The sequence below is a fragment of the Haliaeetus leucocephalus genome, unplaced genomic scaffold, assembly GCF_000737465.1.
Source record: "Haliaeetus leucocephalus isolate CR32 unplaced genomic scaffold, Haliaeetus_leucocephalus-4.0 Scaffold598, whole genome shotgun sequence".
Taxonomy (NCBI): domain Eukaryota; kingdom Metazoa; phylum Chordata; class Aves; order Accipitriformes; family Accipitridae; genus Haliaeetus; species Haliaeetus leucocephalus.
In genome coordinates, this window is record NW_010973034.1 from 5598782 (window position 1) to 5613915 (window position 15134).

General features: G+C 36.1%; 1 protein-coding gene across 2 annotated transcripts in view; it reads right to left on the bottom strand.

The window, feature by feature from the left end:
- The window catches only part of XRCC4 (X-ray repair complementing defective repair in Chinese hamster cells 4), a 180631-nt gene that overhangs the window by 56010 nt on the left and 109487 nt on the right, over positions 1–15134 (bottom strand). For both annotated transcript variants that reach the window (XM_010578054.1, XM_010578055.1), the window contains exon 8: positions 6579–6723. In XM_010578054.1, coding sequence (XP_010576356.1) covers positions 6579–6723 — 145 coding nt within the window. The remainder of the gene's footprint in view (positions 1–6578; positions 6724–15134) is intronic.

The following is a 15134-nucleotide window of genomic DNA, read 5'->3' on the forward strand; positions in this document are numbered from 1 at the left end:
AAAGTCTTCTACCCTTTTTGCCTCTGACAACACCCCATTTTGTACAGCCACAAGTCACATAACACAGGTATTCAACACAGCTCTTCTTTCTACTTCAAACTAATGCAACCTTAAATATTCACAGATGACTGTTGAGAAGATAAGTATCACTTATCAAAGCTCCCATCAGGCCATACAAAATTACAGTACAATTTTTAATATTTGCACAGGTGAGTAAAAACTGGTATGAATGGTGACCAACTGCTGCAGCCAATGTCATGGCTAAAAGGGAAAGAAAGAAACTATCCAAAGTGTAAGAAAATGCTGAGCATGAATGAAACACAGAAAGGACTTAATTCAACTATCTAAAAAATGTTTGGTTTGATTCTCACATTGGTCTCAAATGAACCTGACTATCCACTTCTAAGAGGTTTCTTAACCTGTTTACATTTTAGCCCGCATGAGTTAATTATAAAAAACTTTCTAAACATTGCATTCCATAAATTTATTATGGCAGGAATGAGCTTATCACTCCTGTACACAGACACTACATTGACTCACTGATATACCAGTGATCATAGCACTTTGTCACACCATGCAAGGTTCTGCAAGTTCTCTCCAATTGTATTAAATAAATAGTCTTAATGAATAAAAAAGTGACATGTCAACATGAACTCTCAAATACACATTTTTTTAAAAGAGGATAACTGTGGTGTAAACTTTATACCCCCTCTGGACCATGGAAGGTTATGGTATCATCTTCAGTGGAATCCAAATATCACTTGGTTAAATCTTTACGAGAAAGAATTGCTTGTTGCGTGAGACAGTAATACCGATGTCTATGTGTAACCCTCTGAGAATGCCAAATTCCAGGACAAATCTATGTTTTTGCTACCTGAATCACTGGCAGTGGCAAACCACATTTTAAACAAACCTTGCATCGGGACTTTAAAAATGTGAACCGCAAGCTATAAATTAAACAAATGCAGAGAGATGATCCCAGGGGATTCCTGGCACACCACAGGCTCTGAGTGCTTTTAAAGGTGTGGAAGGTTATCAAAAGAAAGACAAGCCTAGCTTATTACAGTATTGGAATATAACGCTAAGAGCTTTCTCTTCAAATAAATTACATATACCTATGAAGACTGTAAAAACCTTTTGAAGGTACAGAAAGAGATGAGTATGAAAATAAAAAAAAACCTCATATTTATCATTAACAAGAAAAAACTACGCAGCTGATTCCACCCACAATTATACGTGCGACTAACTTTAATCAGACCCTTAAGTCAAGAACAAACACCAAGCATGAGGACCGTAACAATCGTATTTAAAGGAAAAATGACATTCTCTTTTTGGCCTTTTCTGATGGAGCAGGTGATAACAATGCAAGTGGCACAAAATACGCCTTGGCAACTACTGGCACTTCCAAATAGCTAGTCAGCAATCTGAATATGGTTTTTTACTTCATACAGATGTTTCTGAGGACTCCTAGATATATGTTGAACACTTTGAGCTTTCTGGAAAAGCAGCATTCATATGTAAAAAAGAAAGATTTAAATTACTGGTGGCAAAGATCCTATCAAATTCAGTGGGGCTATGACTGCATCTCAATATTTCAGCAAAACATACTGAAGTTAAGGGAAAGCATCTCCTTCCTTCAATTTAAACGTAGGCCTGATTCTGACAGTCACTCAGTTTTATCAATCAAGCAAGAAGTAACAAGCCAGCAAAAGTCAAATTTCAATTTAAAAAAACCCCCAGTAACAGCTACATCAAATGTACAAAACTAGACTTATACATATGAAACTGAAATTTTTGACTGTCAAGAGTCACAGTGCTTGGTGTAAACATGTATTTCTTTACAGAAAAGGCAAGCAAATAATACCTGTTATTTCTCAGTCAACTGAATTACAATTATTCCTTTTTCTTCTCAAAATTATGAAGCATTTTCTCTGTAATAACTTTTTTTGGTTGTCTCTACTCTTATTCTCAGGAGAATCCAGCATATTTGCATCCATAATAAGGCTTTTCCTGTATTTAAGATGCTTTCCCCCAAACAACTTCTGAAATTGTATGCATCCTCAACAGTATGTACACATTCAATAGCAAAGAAATTATAAACACTATACAGCAGCCAGAATGGATTACATTTTGATACATACACAATAACTTAAAGAATTTTGAGTCTTATCCAGTAAAGCCTTCGTCCTAAGAAACCCACGCGTGAATGAGGACCATAAAACTAGATCTTTTATTAATAAGAAATAAGTCAGACAGAAAAAAAGGTTTTGCTTTTCTAACCTCCTTAAATAAAAACAATTTTGATAAACCAAAGCAGAAAGATTTTTACTTATGGAAACAAAGTAGTAGTTGTAAGCTGTACTAGAAAAGGAAGCTTTTTCCTGATCTACTTTTTTTTAGTTATAGAGACTCCAGCACTGGTTGGGTTCAGCTGTACTCTGTCAGTATCGATTGTACAAGCCACACAAAGTATTCTGTATTCAATGACTATGCTTAATTTATGAAACTATATATAAAAAATATTTTCAGTAGGTACTATCTTCTCTCAAATAGGTTCCAATACTTTTAAAGTGAAATTATTATAGAAACATCCAATTATTTATAGGATTCAGGCTGACAGGCCATACACTTAAGCCTCTATATTGAATGCATATTCTACATAGCTAATAGTGTTATTCACGTGCAGTCCCCTGAGAGATTTGGGTAATGCATCAATAAGCATAATTTCTAACTGTGGATTGGGATTGCTCTTATTAATTTTTCTCCTCCAAGTATGAAATGCAAATTGTAAAAAGTAGAATTTGCATCTTAACTTGACTTACATATTATCTCTGCTCTGCACCTTAGGAAATTGCCAGATATTAAGTTACAGTTAAAGCTTCAAGAATACCATCACAGTTTACTGGAATAAGAATAATTCTATTTTACTTGCTGACTCAATCATATTTTGAACTGTAAGAACCATCCTTTGTCACATTTTAAAAATGTGTAAATTGCAAGCCATAGTTTGACTGTTATCAACATGTAACATCTGTCTGCCTAAGGAAACATTTCCTTTTACTGGATAGCTCAAATTTGAAAAACAGCCTAGAGAGCTGGATAAACCTGAATCTTGGCAGTTCACTGACCAACTAATTTTTCTGGATTTCTACTTTATCATAAAGAACATCTTTATCTCAGCAAATAATTAAACAGTTCATTTAGCAAACCTTGTTCCATAAATCCTAGTTCAGTTCTTTGCTGATCTCCTGTCTATACTACTTTCACTAAGCTTAATATTATCCAAAGCACATTTCCAAGTTTCATTAAAACTGTTGATTTAGTCCTTGAATAAATTGTCACAGTTAATACTAGATGTCTATACAGATAAATTCAATTCAAGTCCTTTTCCTGCCACTGCACCCACACACAAAGCATGAGAAAGGCAGTACTCCTTTTGCTCTAATTTCTATGTTAAACAGATTTTTATTTGCATTCTTCTCAGTATTCTTGGTCATATCTAAAAATATATTTCCATTCCAAAGGACTAGAGAATTGCTACATAACTAGCCTCAACATCCATAAATCTAAAATATTTGTGGAAATAGAATCCTTTCATTTTTCATGACTCAGTATTTACTTTAGATGCTCTTAACTTTAAGCATAAACAGTACTTTCTTACCATACTTTAAAATCTTAGGAAAAATATATAAAAGTTAAGATATAATTCCTATTATGTGATAACAATGACTGTGTTGAAAAGCACTGTATTTTCAAAAAACAATCTGAAAGCCAAAAAGAAGTGAAAAACTTGGATGCTCTCCGTCAATAAAGAGGTATTTTTTTCTTCTGATTTAGGATCTTGTATCAATTGACTTATGATGCAACAATATAAAGACAGCATTATGCTCTTGATGCCTGGTTTGCAACTGCCCTTTCATTGCCTGGCAAATATGAAACAAGCACTGATGATGTCAGCAAAACTTGCAAATGGAAAATAACTCTAAATAAGCTTTAGTTTGTTAAAGCAAGAACGGTGGGATACAATTTTATGTGATAGCACCTTAAAATATTTACATTACAAGTAAAGAATCAAATCTTTCTGCAGGTCTGTGCAGGAGAGCTCAGAAATAAGAACTCATTCGTGCATTTGCAAATGTGATCACAATCTGTCATTTGATCCTCCTGCCAAACAGAAAAGCATGACATGCTTTCAAGGGCTGTACATCTTCCATATTTGTGATGGAGCAATTCCAAAGGTGAAGGAATTTAGAGGTTAACTTCCTCCCTGCCGCCCCAGCAGGCTGGGGTGGTTTGCTTGGATTAGTAATTTTTTGCCAAGTGACACAATACTGGAAAACATTTTGGGCAGGACCCCAAAGTACCATGAGCTTAAGATAAAGCCTTTCACATCGTGTAGGATCTAGCCTTCCGTCAGTACAAACTACTGAAGAGGCTTCATAAAAAGAAACAACTATATTTGTGAACTGAATTATGATACTAATTCTACATCTCCCTACTTTTGACAGGCTGAAGAGAAGTGAAAATTATTAGCCAAGCAAATTGACTGAAAGCTTGATTAGCAGCTGGCAAAAGACTTAAAATGAAGTTCAAAACCCAAGAACTAAGAAGGGACACTGACAAAAATAATAAGCAAAATGGAAATTATTACAATTCGGTTTTTGTAATGTTCCAGGTAAATGGGGAGATCTAATATCTTCTTATTTAATATAAAAATTAGCACTGCCACTGTATTTTTAACTAAAGAAAGGGTTAAAAAACATAGTCCAGTATTGGGCAATATCACATTTGATTTCTGAAGTCGCCATGGGATCACAGAGAAACATGGATCTTTTATTGTCAGATACACCTTCACCGTACTGAAAGGCATGTCACATGCCAAGCAATGTTGTGACCTGTAGTGCAAAGCAGTTGTTTACAATACATTTCATACATACTTAATGCAAAAAAGAAAAATGGGAATAGAGGCTGATAAAATGGATGTTCCATATGGTAAGGCTTCAAATATGACTAATTATGTTATAGGCAAGAAGAGGAGCCACTTTCTGGATTCAGCTCTGATTTGATTCTGTAAGCATATTAGAAATGCTTTGCACAGTATGAAAAACATTACGTTGCTCTGTTTTTTCTAAAATTTGCCTTACTTAAAGGAATTAAAACAAAAAATATCAATATCGTCTCAGTCCTTCCCCTACACAAAGGGCTCAGATACTCATACAGTGAGGATTACTCAGCCCAAGACCTCTATATTCTCCTTTGCAATCATTTGCCTCCGTAGGTTTTCCTTCCACAATCAATACTAAAAAGAGTGAAATTGTTTTTCAGGCAAACAGAGTCAGACTTTCAAAATCAAACTGACTATGTACAATGGGGAAAGGGCATTGTCCATTGTAATATACTAGACTCTAAAAGAACAGAAGAGAGGAATTTGACATTGTTCTAGACAATTCTAAAAAAATATAACTTTTTTACTAATAAAACAGGATTGTGAGTTTAAATATTCCTAGCTGGCATCAAGCCACAACCTTCTATGTCAAAATAAGGCAATTCTCTTGCTGATTTAAATAGAAATCTTTGCTAATCATGGGAAATGTCTTTGTAGTCTACTTGTGTCCATGTCTGTTTAAACAGTTTATTATCCATTGGATATTACAAATGAAAAGAGAAAACAAGTATTTTGAAATCTAACTTATCATAGATCTTAAAAAAAAAAAAAAAGATCAGCTTTGGAAGAAAATACCACCAATCGTACTGCAGCTCTGAGGTAATTCTATGCATAGCTAAGCACCTCCCAGATCATGTGAAAATATTTCCAAAAGTTGAGAGTGATATAAGAAGAAAAAGACTTTCCTTAAGTGTTATAAATTCTGCCCCCCTTGTGTTTAAGAGTGAATTCTTTTTTCTTCCCACTGATCTCATTTCCAAAACAAATCTATTCTCTTCTATTAAAAATGTTATTGTGAATTGATTTCCACTGAAATTACAAAACCAGAATCACAGGATGGTGAGGTTGAAAGGATTGCTTAGCCCAACCTCCCTTCTGAACCAGAGCAGGTTGCCCAGGACCATGCCCAGTTGGGTTTTGAATATTTCCACACATGGAGACTCCACAACCTCTCTGGGCAGCCTGTTTCTGTGTTTGACCACCCTCACCGTGAAGACACTTACACTGTGACTACTTTCTGTGACACAACTTAGCTGAAGCTGTCCATCTTAGCTTGACACTTGCTGTAAATACATCCTTCTTTGCTTGCAAGTTTATGCAGTAACATACAGAACAACGTTTTAGTAGGCTTCAATCTATTTGCTTAAAGTTATCTAGGTCAATTAAAGAAAAAAAATTACAATTGTCACTTTAGAGGTGTATTAAAATCAATAAGTCATTGGGCCTGGCAATGTAATCATTCACATCTATTCAAAGTTGGGCAAAATTACTGTAAATGACTACACAGAATGCAACACAACGGTACTTGATCTGAAATATGAAACTGCATAAGAAAACACAAAAAACCCCAAACCACAAACCCTCCCACATCTGTAGATATAAAAACATTTCAACAAATTTGAAAACTGCTTACTTTTCCTTGGCTGGCACTTCTGTCTCATGAATAGCCTTCTTAGCTCCTGTGGCGGCAGGCTTTGCTGTCCTTTGTCTTCGCTTTCTTCTTGGAGCAGTATCAATGACATCTGGGCTACCCAGAAGGGAATGCCTCCGTTCTGGTGCTGCCAAAAGGAAGAAGACCAAAGTTGAAAAGAACTTGAATATGAAGTATTACAAGACAATTCTTAAAATATTTTTTGTTTATTTTTATTAAAACCTCTGTACTGCTAAGATGGTCTCAGATTTGACAGCAATTGGTGTCAAAACAGACAGATGACATAGAGGGAAATTCAAAAAGTCCAAATTTAAACTGTAAAGATAAGCTTCCCTCAACATCTCTTTGTAGTCAGTGGAGAGAAAGATGGGCAGTTATAAACCAGAAATATACTGATGGTCTCCTCATTCCTCCTTGTAGACTCTACAGTAACTAGAGAGGTAGCCTACAGAGCCCAGTTTCATCTACCTGAGGTCAGTCTTTGTCACCTACAGAACAACTGAGGAAGATGTGTACGTGGCACAGGGAAAGGAGCTTGAGAGTTCTGCTTACTGCATGGCTTTGTTCAGACTCTTGGTCTACAGTATGGACAGCCATACACACCCAGAACAAAAAAGAATTAAACAATTTTCAACATTCATTACAACAAACCCTTGAGAGAAGCTTATTGCTGTGATCAAGCACCGTATTTTGTAATGTACTAGTCAACCTGCTACCATGGACCTCCAGGCAATAAATCCCTACAGGTTCTGCTGCAGACTCCCTGAAAACAACTGGCAGAAAGACTGATAGACAGTGAGGCAAGAAATCATCCGTCTGGAGCAAACCCATGCGTAAAAAGCGGTAACACCGCTGGTTCAGACTAAACCTCTCAAAGTGACAAAGAGGAGCTGCAGTCTGAAAGGAAAACAGGGAGACTTCCCAACACCTCGCAAATCGAAACTGGATAATCCATCTAGGTTTCCACCAAGTCCTCTGCTGAATGTAAGTAACGTAGGCTCTGTCCAGGTTCTTTTACCTATGATTTCAATGTCCGTCACTACTGCATAGACCATGATTTCACACCTGGTTCACATTTATATTATCATGTAAATTCATAAAAACCGCATTATCTACATTTCAAAAGCAATCCCCTCTCTGCTTTGACAGTTATCTACTTGAAGCTTAAATGTCAAGACAACCAGATCCTTCCTTAAGCTACCCTCCCCCCCTTCCCTTGCTAATAAAGCACTCAGAAGATATGTAGACATTTTTATTCCAGCTATCAACATCCTGTGGAATGCTTTTATTGGTATGCCTGCTTTAAAAATAAAATCTTTAATTACTTTGAATTTTCAAGATAATGATATCCAGAACAGCACACATTTCAACTAAAATATATTAAATAATAATGTGGTGAGTGAGGCTGATGCTATTATGGTAACTTCCCTGATTATTACTTTCTGTGTGTTTTAGGAAGGTTTAATCTTCACGTGGATGAAAGACACCATAATTTGAGATTCAATACCGAAGGTTTTCACAGAAAGTAAATAATGGGTCCTATTTCTTCATTCCTTTCACAGTTGTTATCCATGTCTACTAAAAATGAAACAGAAAGAAAATATGCAACCCACAAGTAACATTTTCACTGTTTCTCAAAAGAACAGGTTTCTGACCAAGAACACTGCTAAATTAAACATGTAAAATAGAGGGTCCCTAGAGCCAGCGCAACTACTGTTTACAGTGAAGCATATGCTTAAATATCAGAACCTCTTAGCTTTTACCAGCATGCACTATACTGCCTCACAGACTTAAGAGATCTTTGTAGGGTGACAACAGGTATTAACTGACATATTTCCAAGGCACAAGCCAATTAAAAAGTTTCAAAGTCCAATACAGACAAAACACATTGCTTATAATAAATGCTGGAAAGGGTTAAATTACAGCCTAATTCTTCACACTAAACTTTAGCTATGCTTACTTTTCCAGTGCTAAATGTTGAAAATATGTTCATGATTGTTAGTTACTATTTACTGCAGCATGTTCAGGGTAGTATATCTAACATTTATGCTAATACTATTTTATATATTCCAACACCACTTCCTAAAGTTGGCCCCTTCTTAATTAATACACATAAAATGGTTTACTATCAAGAACCAAACAAACTTGAGTAATTTTACTATCATAGCTCCTATCCTTCCTTGTTGCTGTTCTCCTCTCACACTCTCTGCTTTTGCCAAAAAGTAGATCCATAGGTTAGCTACATATGCCAAACCAACATAATGCTGATGTTAAAGAAATAATGTCTCTGTGCTTTTACTTGTGTAATATGCAATGGTGCTCATGGCCCTCATGCTCAGCATTGTTTACTGTTTAGACACAAATCCTATTTGTCTTCTGCAACAGTCCCACTGGTGCTCGAGTGAGAAAAATGAACAAGAAATGTTTGTCTTCGTGGCATACTGCATTTGTGCTAACTTCAGGCTGGGAAAGCTTCTCAGTTTTCTATTAAACATCTCAATCTAATCTTTCTCATGAAAACAAATTTTGCTTTTATGACCTATTAAAACCAAGCAGAATAAAAAATATTGACCTAAATGATTCAAGTAAACCTCTGCAATAAAGTTGTCAATTTCTATTGTGACAATGTTTATTTCAATAATACCAAGAAGACGGCTTCTCATTCAGACCGCCTAGAATGCAATCTTAAAAGTAATACTAGACTGGCTTATAGATAATGGCTTTTCTTTTGTTTGTTTGCTTCTTTTAAGCCAAACTACCTCTTAGGTTAGAACTACTAATGAAAAGATGGCTACACTTGAAGCTCAAAGTATCATGCGTGACCGTAAGACTTTAAACACACACCCACTACTGCTGCCCAAAAATAATTCCCATTAATGAATTCATTTATAGTACTTGACTAAAGGCCAAAGAAAGCTTCAGCAAAATATTATTCATTACTCAACACAAAATCATTTGGAAAAATGAGAGACAGTCTTGAACATAAACCTAGTTTTTCATTTTGAAAATCTTTTCTAAAAGAAAAATTTTATCTAAATTTCATCACCATTTTAAGGCAGTAAAGTTCCTTGACTTCTCACAAAATTTAATGTCTTACTTTGATATTATGTAATACAATGTGAATGATTGTTTTACCTTTGAGAAGAACAGTACCAATTTAAATGCAGACAAGAGTATTGTTTAATGAAAGCCAGTTAATTAAGCCACCTAAAACAACAAGTGTTGATCAAGAAAAGGAAATGTTCCTAATATATAACATACCTTCTGCAGGTGAGTAACTGCAAGAAACAGTATTGATAGGAGAGCGAGAAAGGGAATCACAGTTCAAGTACCAAGATAATATTCCTGCTAAGAAGATTAAAGACTTAAACTCTTGATGTATTTTTTTGTTGTTTGTTTTGAAAAGTGGTATTACTTGGTGGGTGGAATGAGTTTTCAAATAAGAAAGGATATTCTACAGAATAATTTAAACTGAAAACTAAAAATAGCTTTCACTGGTTTGGAAGAGTCAGGATGAAATTAAATCAATACAATGCCATAACATTGGGGGCCTGGAAACAGAAGATGCCTTTACTCTAATACAGAAAAATGCCAGGACCCATTCTCAAGACATTTGGTACACACCACCTTGCATCCATGCAGAACAGCACGGCCTCTTCCAAGCTCTCTGCTGGGTGCAGTCTCTGGCCAGCCAGACTCTACCTGGGGAACTGCCTGGCTGAGCTGGTAAAGAGCAAAATCATTGCAGGGGAACGTGCTAGCAATGAAAGGGGGCAGACAACTTCGCTCAACAGCCAGCATCGAGGTCGGATCCTGGCATCGTTTAGTGTACGAACACAGCACCATAATCTCTGAAACTACAGGCATTTTAAAATTAATTTCTGTAGCTTGGTTAAAGATAGGCAGTAAGTTAGATTTTAAAATAGATTTTTGCATTACTTTATTTTGATATACAGAAGTCAATTATTTAAAAAGAAATACCTTCCATTCTATCATATTCACTTCTCTGAAAAAAAATCCTGCCCACCTTCATCCTCTGTATATCATCACATGTAATGAAAATTCTACAGCTTTGACTTGCCTAATTATTAACAACAGTGGTGTACTCACTGAGAAAACAGAATCTGGCTCCTGTTAGTACAAGCTCTATTCTCAATAAAGGACTAAAGCCAGTACTAAAAGCTTGGCTTTGCCATAGAAAAATATACAGGGAGTAAAGCAAGCAAAAAATGAGTAGAAGCATTCCAAATTTGAGCAATCTGCTTGCCTACAATGACCTAACTTCACCAAATAGAAAGCAGTCTCGGTGTCTGAATTCCTGAAAGGTGTACTGCAAGTAAGAAAAAAAGTAGTAGTTCTTAAGTTTTTACATATAGAAAACACAGTTACAGATGTAAATTCACATCTCTTCACCTTGTTAGCATGTATGTACGATGTAACAAAGGATCCGCAAACTTGAACACTTCTATTTAATTCATTCCTATCATCCAAAACATCTGGCAAAACTGCTACACTTCCTTAGCTAAACTATCCCCTGTAGGTTCAGAATAAAATCAGGTACTCCAATAGTATTTTGCAAATGATCTACTGCTGACTTTTAATGCAATATGGGTGAAAGCAGAACCTGGACCTTGCTACTTATAGTTGAAAGACTACATCAGTGTTCTCATTTGCTTATATTTCTATCCTATCGGTAACTAACCTCAAGTGTATGATGTTTTTGTTATTTTAAATACTGATCATTTGTTTCCCTTCATAAAATATTTTTTCCTCTCTCAATATTTGTATTCCTCAGCATGCTAAGTCACATTAGAATGGGATGTGTCCTTTGCAAATACAGCCCTACAGTCACAGAGCCCTTGGGATTAGTCCAACTGCTTATAATGCACAGGGTTGATTCTAGGTTAACCAGTCACTCCAGAAAAGGCAACACCGCAAAGGAAAACACTGTACTGCTATCAGATTTGCATCATTGAATTATCAGGACATAACATGACAATTTTAAAACCAATCATCAATGTCAAATGGATTCAAGGAACATTCACACTTCTGGCACGTACCACCATTAGCATTGTAACCTGGCTTTGCTCACAATAAAGAATTTACAGTTATATTAAAAAAAAAAAGCTTTATTTATTTTTGGATTAGAATGGAACACGGAAGATTTATAAAGGATACAGGCATTTATCCTCAAGAAAAGGACTGGCATTTATTTAAAATTATCTCCTATCTTGGAGATTTTATCAACAGTAGCACAAAAGTCTGTCAATTTTAATTTCTGTTCTGAATGAAAATTTACCTGATTCCTTTTTCATCAGAGTAGTAAGGACTTACAAAAATTTGTTTGGATTTTCAGGTATTAATGCTATCATACGTTCCCTAAATTCCTCTCAGAGCCCTGCTGTTAACAGAACAGAATTTTCTGATTGAATTCTCCTTAACTCCAGGCAGCAGATGTTGCTCCATAGAGTTACTCAACTGAACTTCCAGGTTCTACTGTCTCTCTTCAACGAAGCAGATGATTTAACTTAAAATCAGTCCCTTGCTCAAGGACCTTGCCATTTTCTCTACGATGGTTTCTTTGGGAGACAACCAGGCTGCACACACAATTACTGCCTCTCCTGCTTCTGCCCTTACACGGCATTGCTAGCAGATAAAATAGACTGAAAGAGGACAAATTTGTCACAAAACAATCACCTAAAGAGCACCAGGACTGCCTGTGACAGCTGCTCCCTAAGCCACGAAAGAAAAAAAAAGAGAAAGGGAGCAGAACTCATCACTTTAATCCTTGACTATAGTGTAACTTCAGTAATTACGTGGTTTCTCAATCTCAGCCTAATTCCTAAGGGATCACCATAGCTGATAGTAATTAGCATCTCTTTGACATTCTCAGCAGAAAGTCTCCTAAATGAATGGGTATGGAAATGAATGTGTCTCACTGATGTAGGCAATTCCTGCAAAGTAGGATTAAGTCATTCTTGACAGGCAGTTTAGGAAACACCACTTCTACCTACGCTAAAGTTATCCTGTGTATACACATTCTGGCCATAATCAGGCCCTTTTCCTAAGAAATAGATCCATTTGGATCATTCAGAGATCCAAAATTAAACATTGCTATTTACGGTTCACGCATATGCTTCAGTGAAAGTAACAGGAATATGTCACTATTTTAATTTTAGGAAAACAGCAAGAGCCATTCTCCATTCCCTTTGTTCTGTTCTACTTTATATTTCATTCTTTGTATAAATTTGGGTTTACTGTACTGTAATCTCCTGGGGCCTAAAGGCTGTCAAGACTGCAGTTCTATAAATTTTCTGTCAGTTAGTTATTAATGTTTATTTTTATAGAGAATATCTCCATGGGAAGTGTTTATGAAGACACATTTTAAAACAACTCCAGCAAGAAGTTTAGATCCAGCCATACAAAATTTATAAATTGTATCTAGTTCAGTACGGAAGTTTACATTTCACCCTGCTAGACCGTATTACCACTGACAAAGCATCTGAAGTCTTAACATGTAGACTTTTCTATTTGCAAAGCCTATTCTTTTCCTGACATCACCTTTTTTTCCAAAAGCTTTTTAAATACAATTCTTTTCTTTAATTAAAAAAGCTTATTTCAAACCTGCAGGGAAACTTATCAAGTTGTAATAAAAATCTGGTTGACATACTAGATTTCCTTCTCAATGCTTATTTATTGAAGACAACTCAGGTGCTCATCTGTTAACAGTTCATATTGTCTTGAAACTAGATGGCAAAAAAAACCTAGGGTAAATTTGACAAGCAAATAAGAAGACTGGTCAGGAAGCGTGAAAAAGTCTCTTTTCATATATCAAAATATCAGAGGGGAAAAAAAGAATGCCTTTTTACAAATATCTGCAGAGACTTTGAAAGAGCTCATTAATTTTAATAATCAAACCCATGATGTCTAATAAAAATCCCTCTTTTAAAAACACTTTGATATGGGATATTTCAATGAACCACATGTACTTCATCAGATGAGATATTAACTTTCAATAACACATAATAATGTGTGTTGCTAAATATACTTTAGCAATGCCATAATTCTAAGAAAGTCACTGGTTATAAACATTGTCAAAAGTTATGATTTGTCAGTAACCCAGCGATCTTGAAAATCCTCACAGCATACAGCTGTATACTATATATCTGTAGTGTCTCCAGCCCCTAAAAATTAGTACCTGCCTTACAATACCAAAGGAAAGCTTTATAATGTGCTCAAATCTTTGCTGACATGGGTCTGGTATAGGCTCCATTATGAAGTGGTGAAAGCTAAGAGATTGCAATTTTGATATCTGGAACCTACTAACAATTAAAGTTGCTTTCCCTGCTTTATTTTTTATGGGTGCTTGACAGAAGCAACAGCAATGTTGGCAACTCGGATGTTGAGGTGGTTTTTGACTAGCCAAAGGCTGTTTGGTGACAAGTTCGGCTGCTCAGCAACAGCATGCTCCAGTCTTCCAACGATCCAGTGAAAGCCCAGATTTATTACATGCAGTTTTAGAAATCCTTTTCCATCTCTGACCCTCGAATCTTTTTGAAACTCTGTATTAATGCTGCCCGATGAGGCTAATTTTTGTGTACCATGGTTAGATGCACCATCGTCTAGCACACCAGCATATCCAAGTTCAGGCAAGAGGATGTAAAAAGTTGTCGTCTGAAAAGGTTTAGATGAGCTCACTGTCCCGGGTGTGACCGTTTGCTAGAGTCATTCTCTGGATTCCCTTGATGTCCTATTTGGATCATCTGTACCACCCAGGGTGGAGGTAGGAGGCTTCTGAACAGCATCCCCAGGAGACATTAAACAGCATGCAGGTCAAGTAAACAAAACAACAAAACAGACAGATGGAGGAATTAAAAACATGAAGCTAAGAAAAGCTTTGGAAAAAATTTCTGGGCTGTGATCTTTCGATTCAATGTGAGGTAGTGGAGCCGAAAGCCGTTTCTCACCAGGTGCGTAAAACATATACCTCATGCGTAGAATTCCAACTGGCATCATTTAAATTGCAGTAAATTTTTTCTGGTGTCTACTCCTTACATTGCTAAGCCCGCCCAGCTGATTCAGGCCCTGGCACTGACAGTGGTGGGCTTCCAAGCATCACCTCTAAGGTGACCCTGTATGTCAGACAATAATTATTATTATGCCTAATCCCCTGGCTGCATGGATGTGGAGCCTGACATCTGAAAGCCAGTCCTAAAGAAGAGTTTGAATAATGGTAATTATATTACTTACCAATTTCAAATCAGTAAGACATTATTTTGTTAACCTTTATGTAAAATGGTCACCCATAATGCTATTTAGAATGAGAAGACAAAGTAGCACAGCTATTTATGCACACTTTGAAACAGGGCTTCTCAATTAATACTAACAGTAAGTCTCAAACTCCTCGGGCATGCATTTGCAAGAACTGTAGCTACTCCTGTGCTAACTTCTTCACTCAAAATCAGTATCTCTTGCATGGTGAAATATGTAACAGTGTCTGAAAAGATCTGTAAACAATAAAGCCTTTTGACTTTTTAT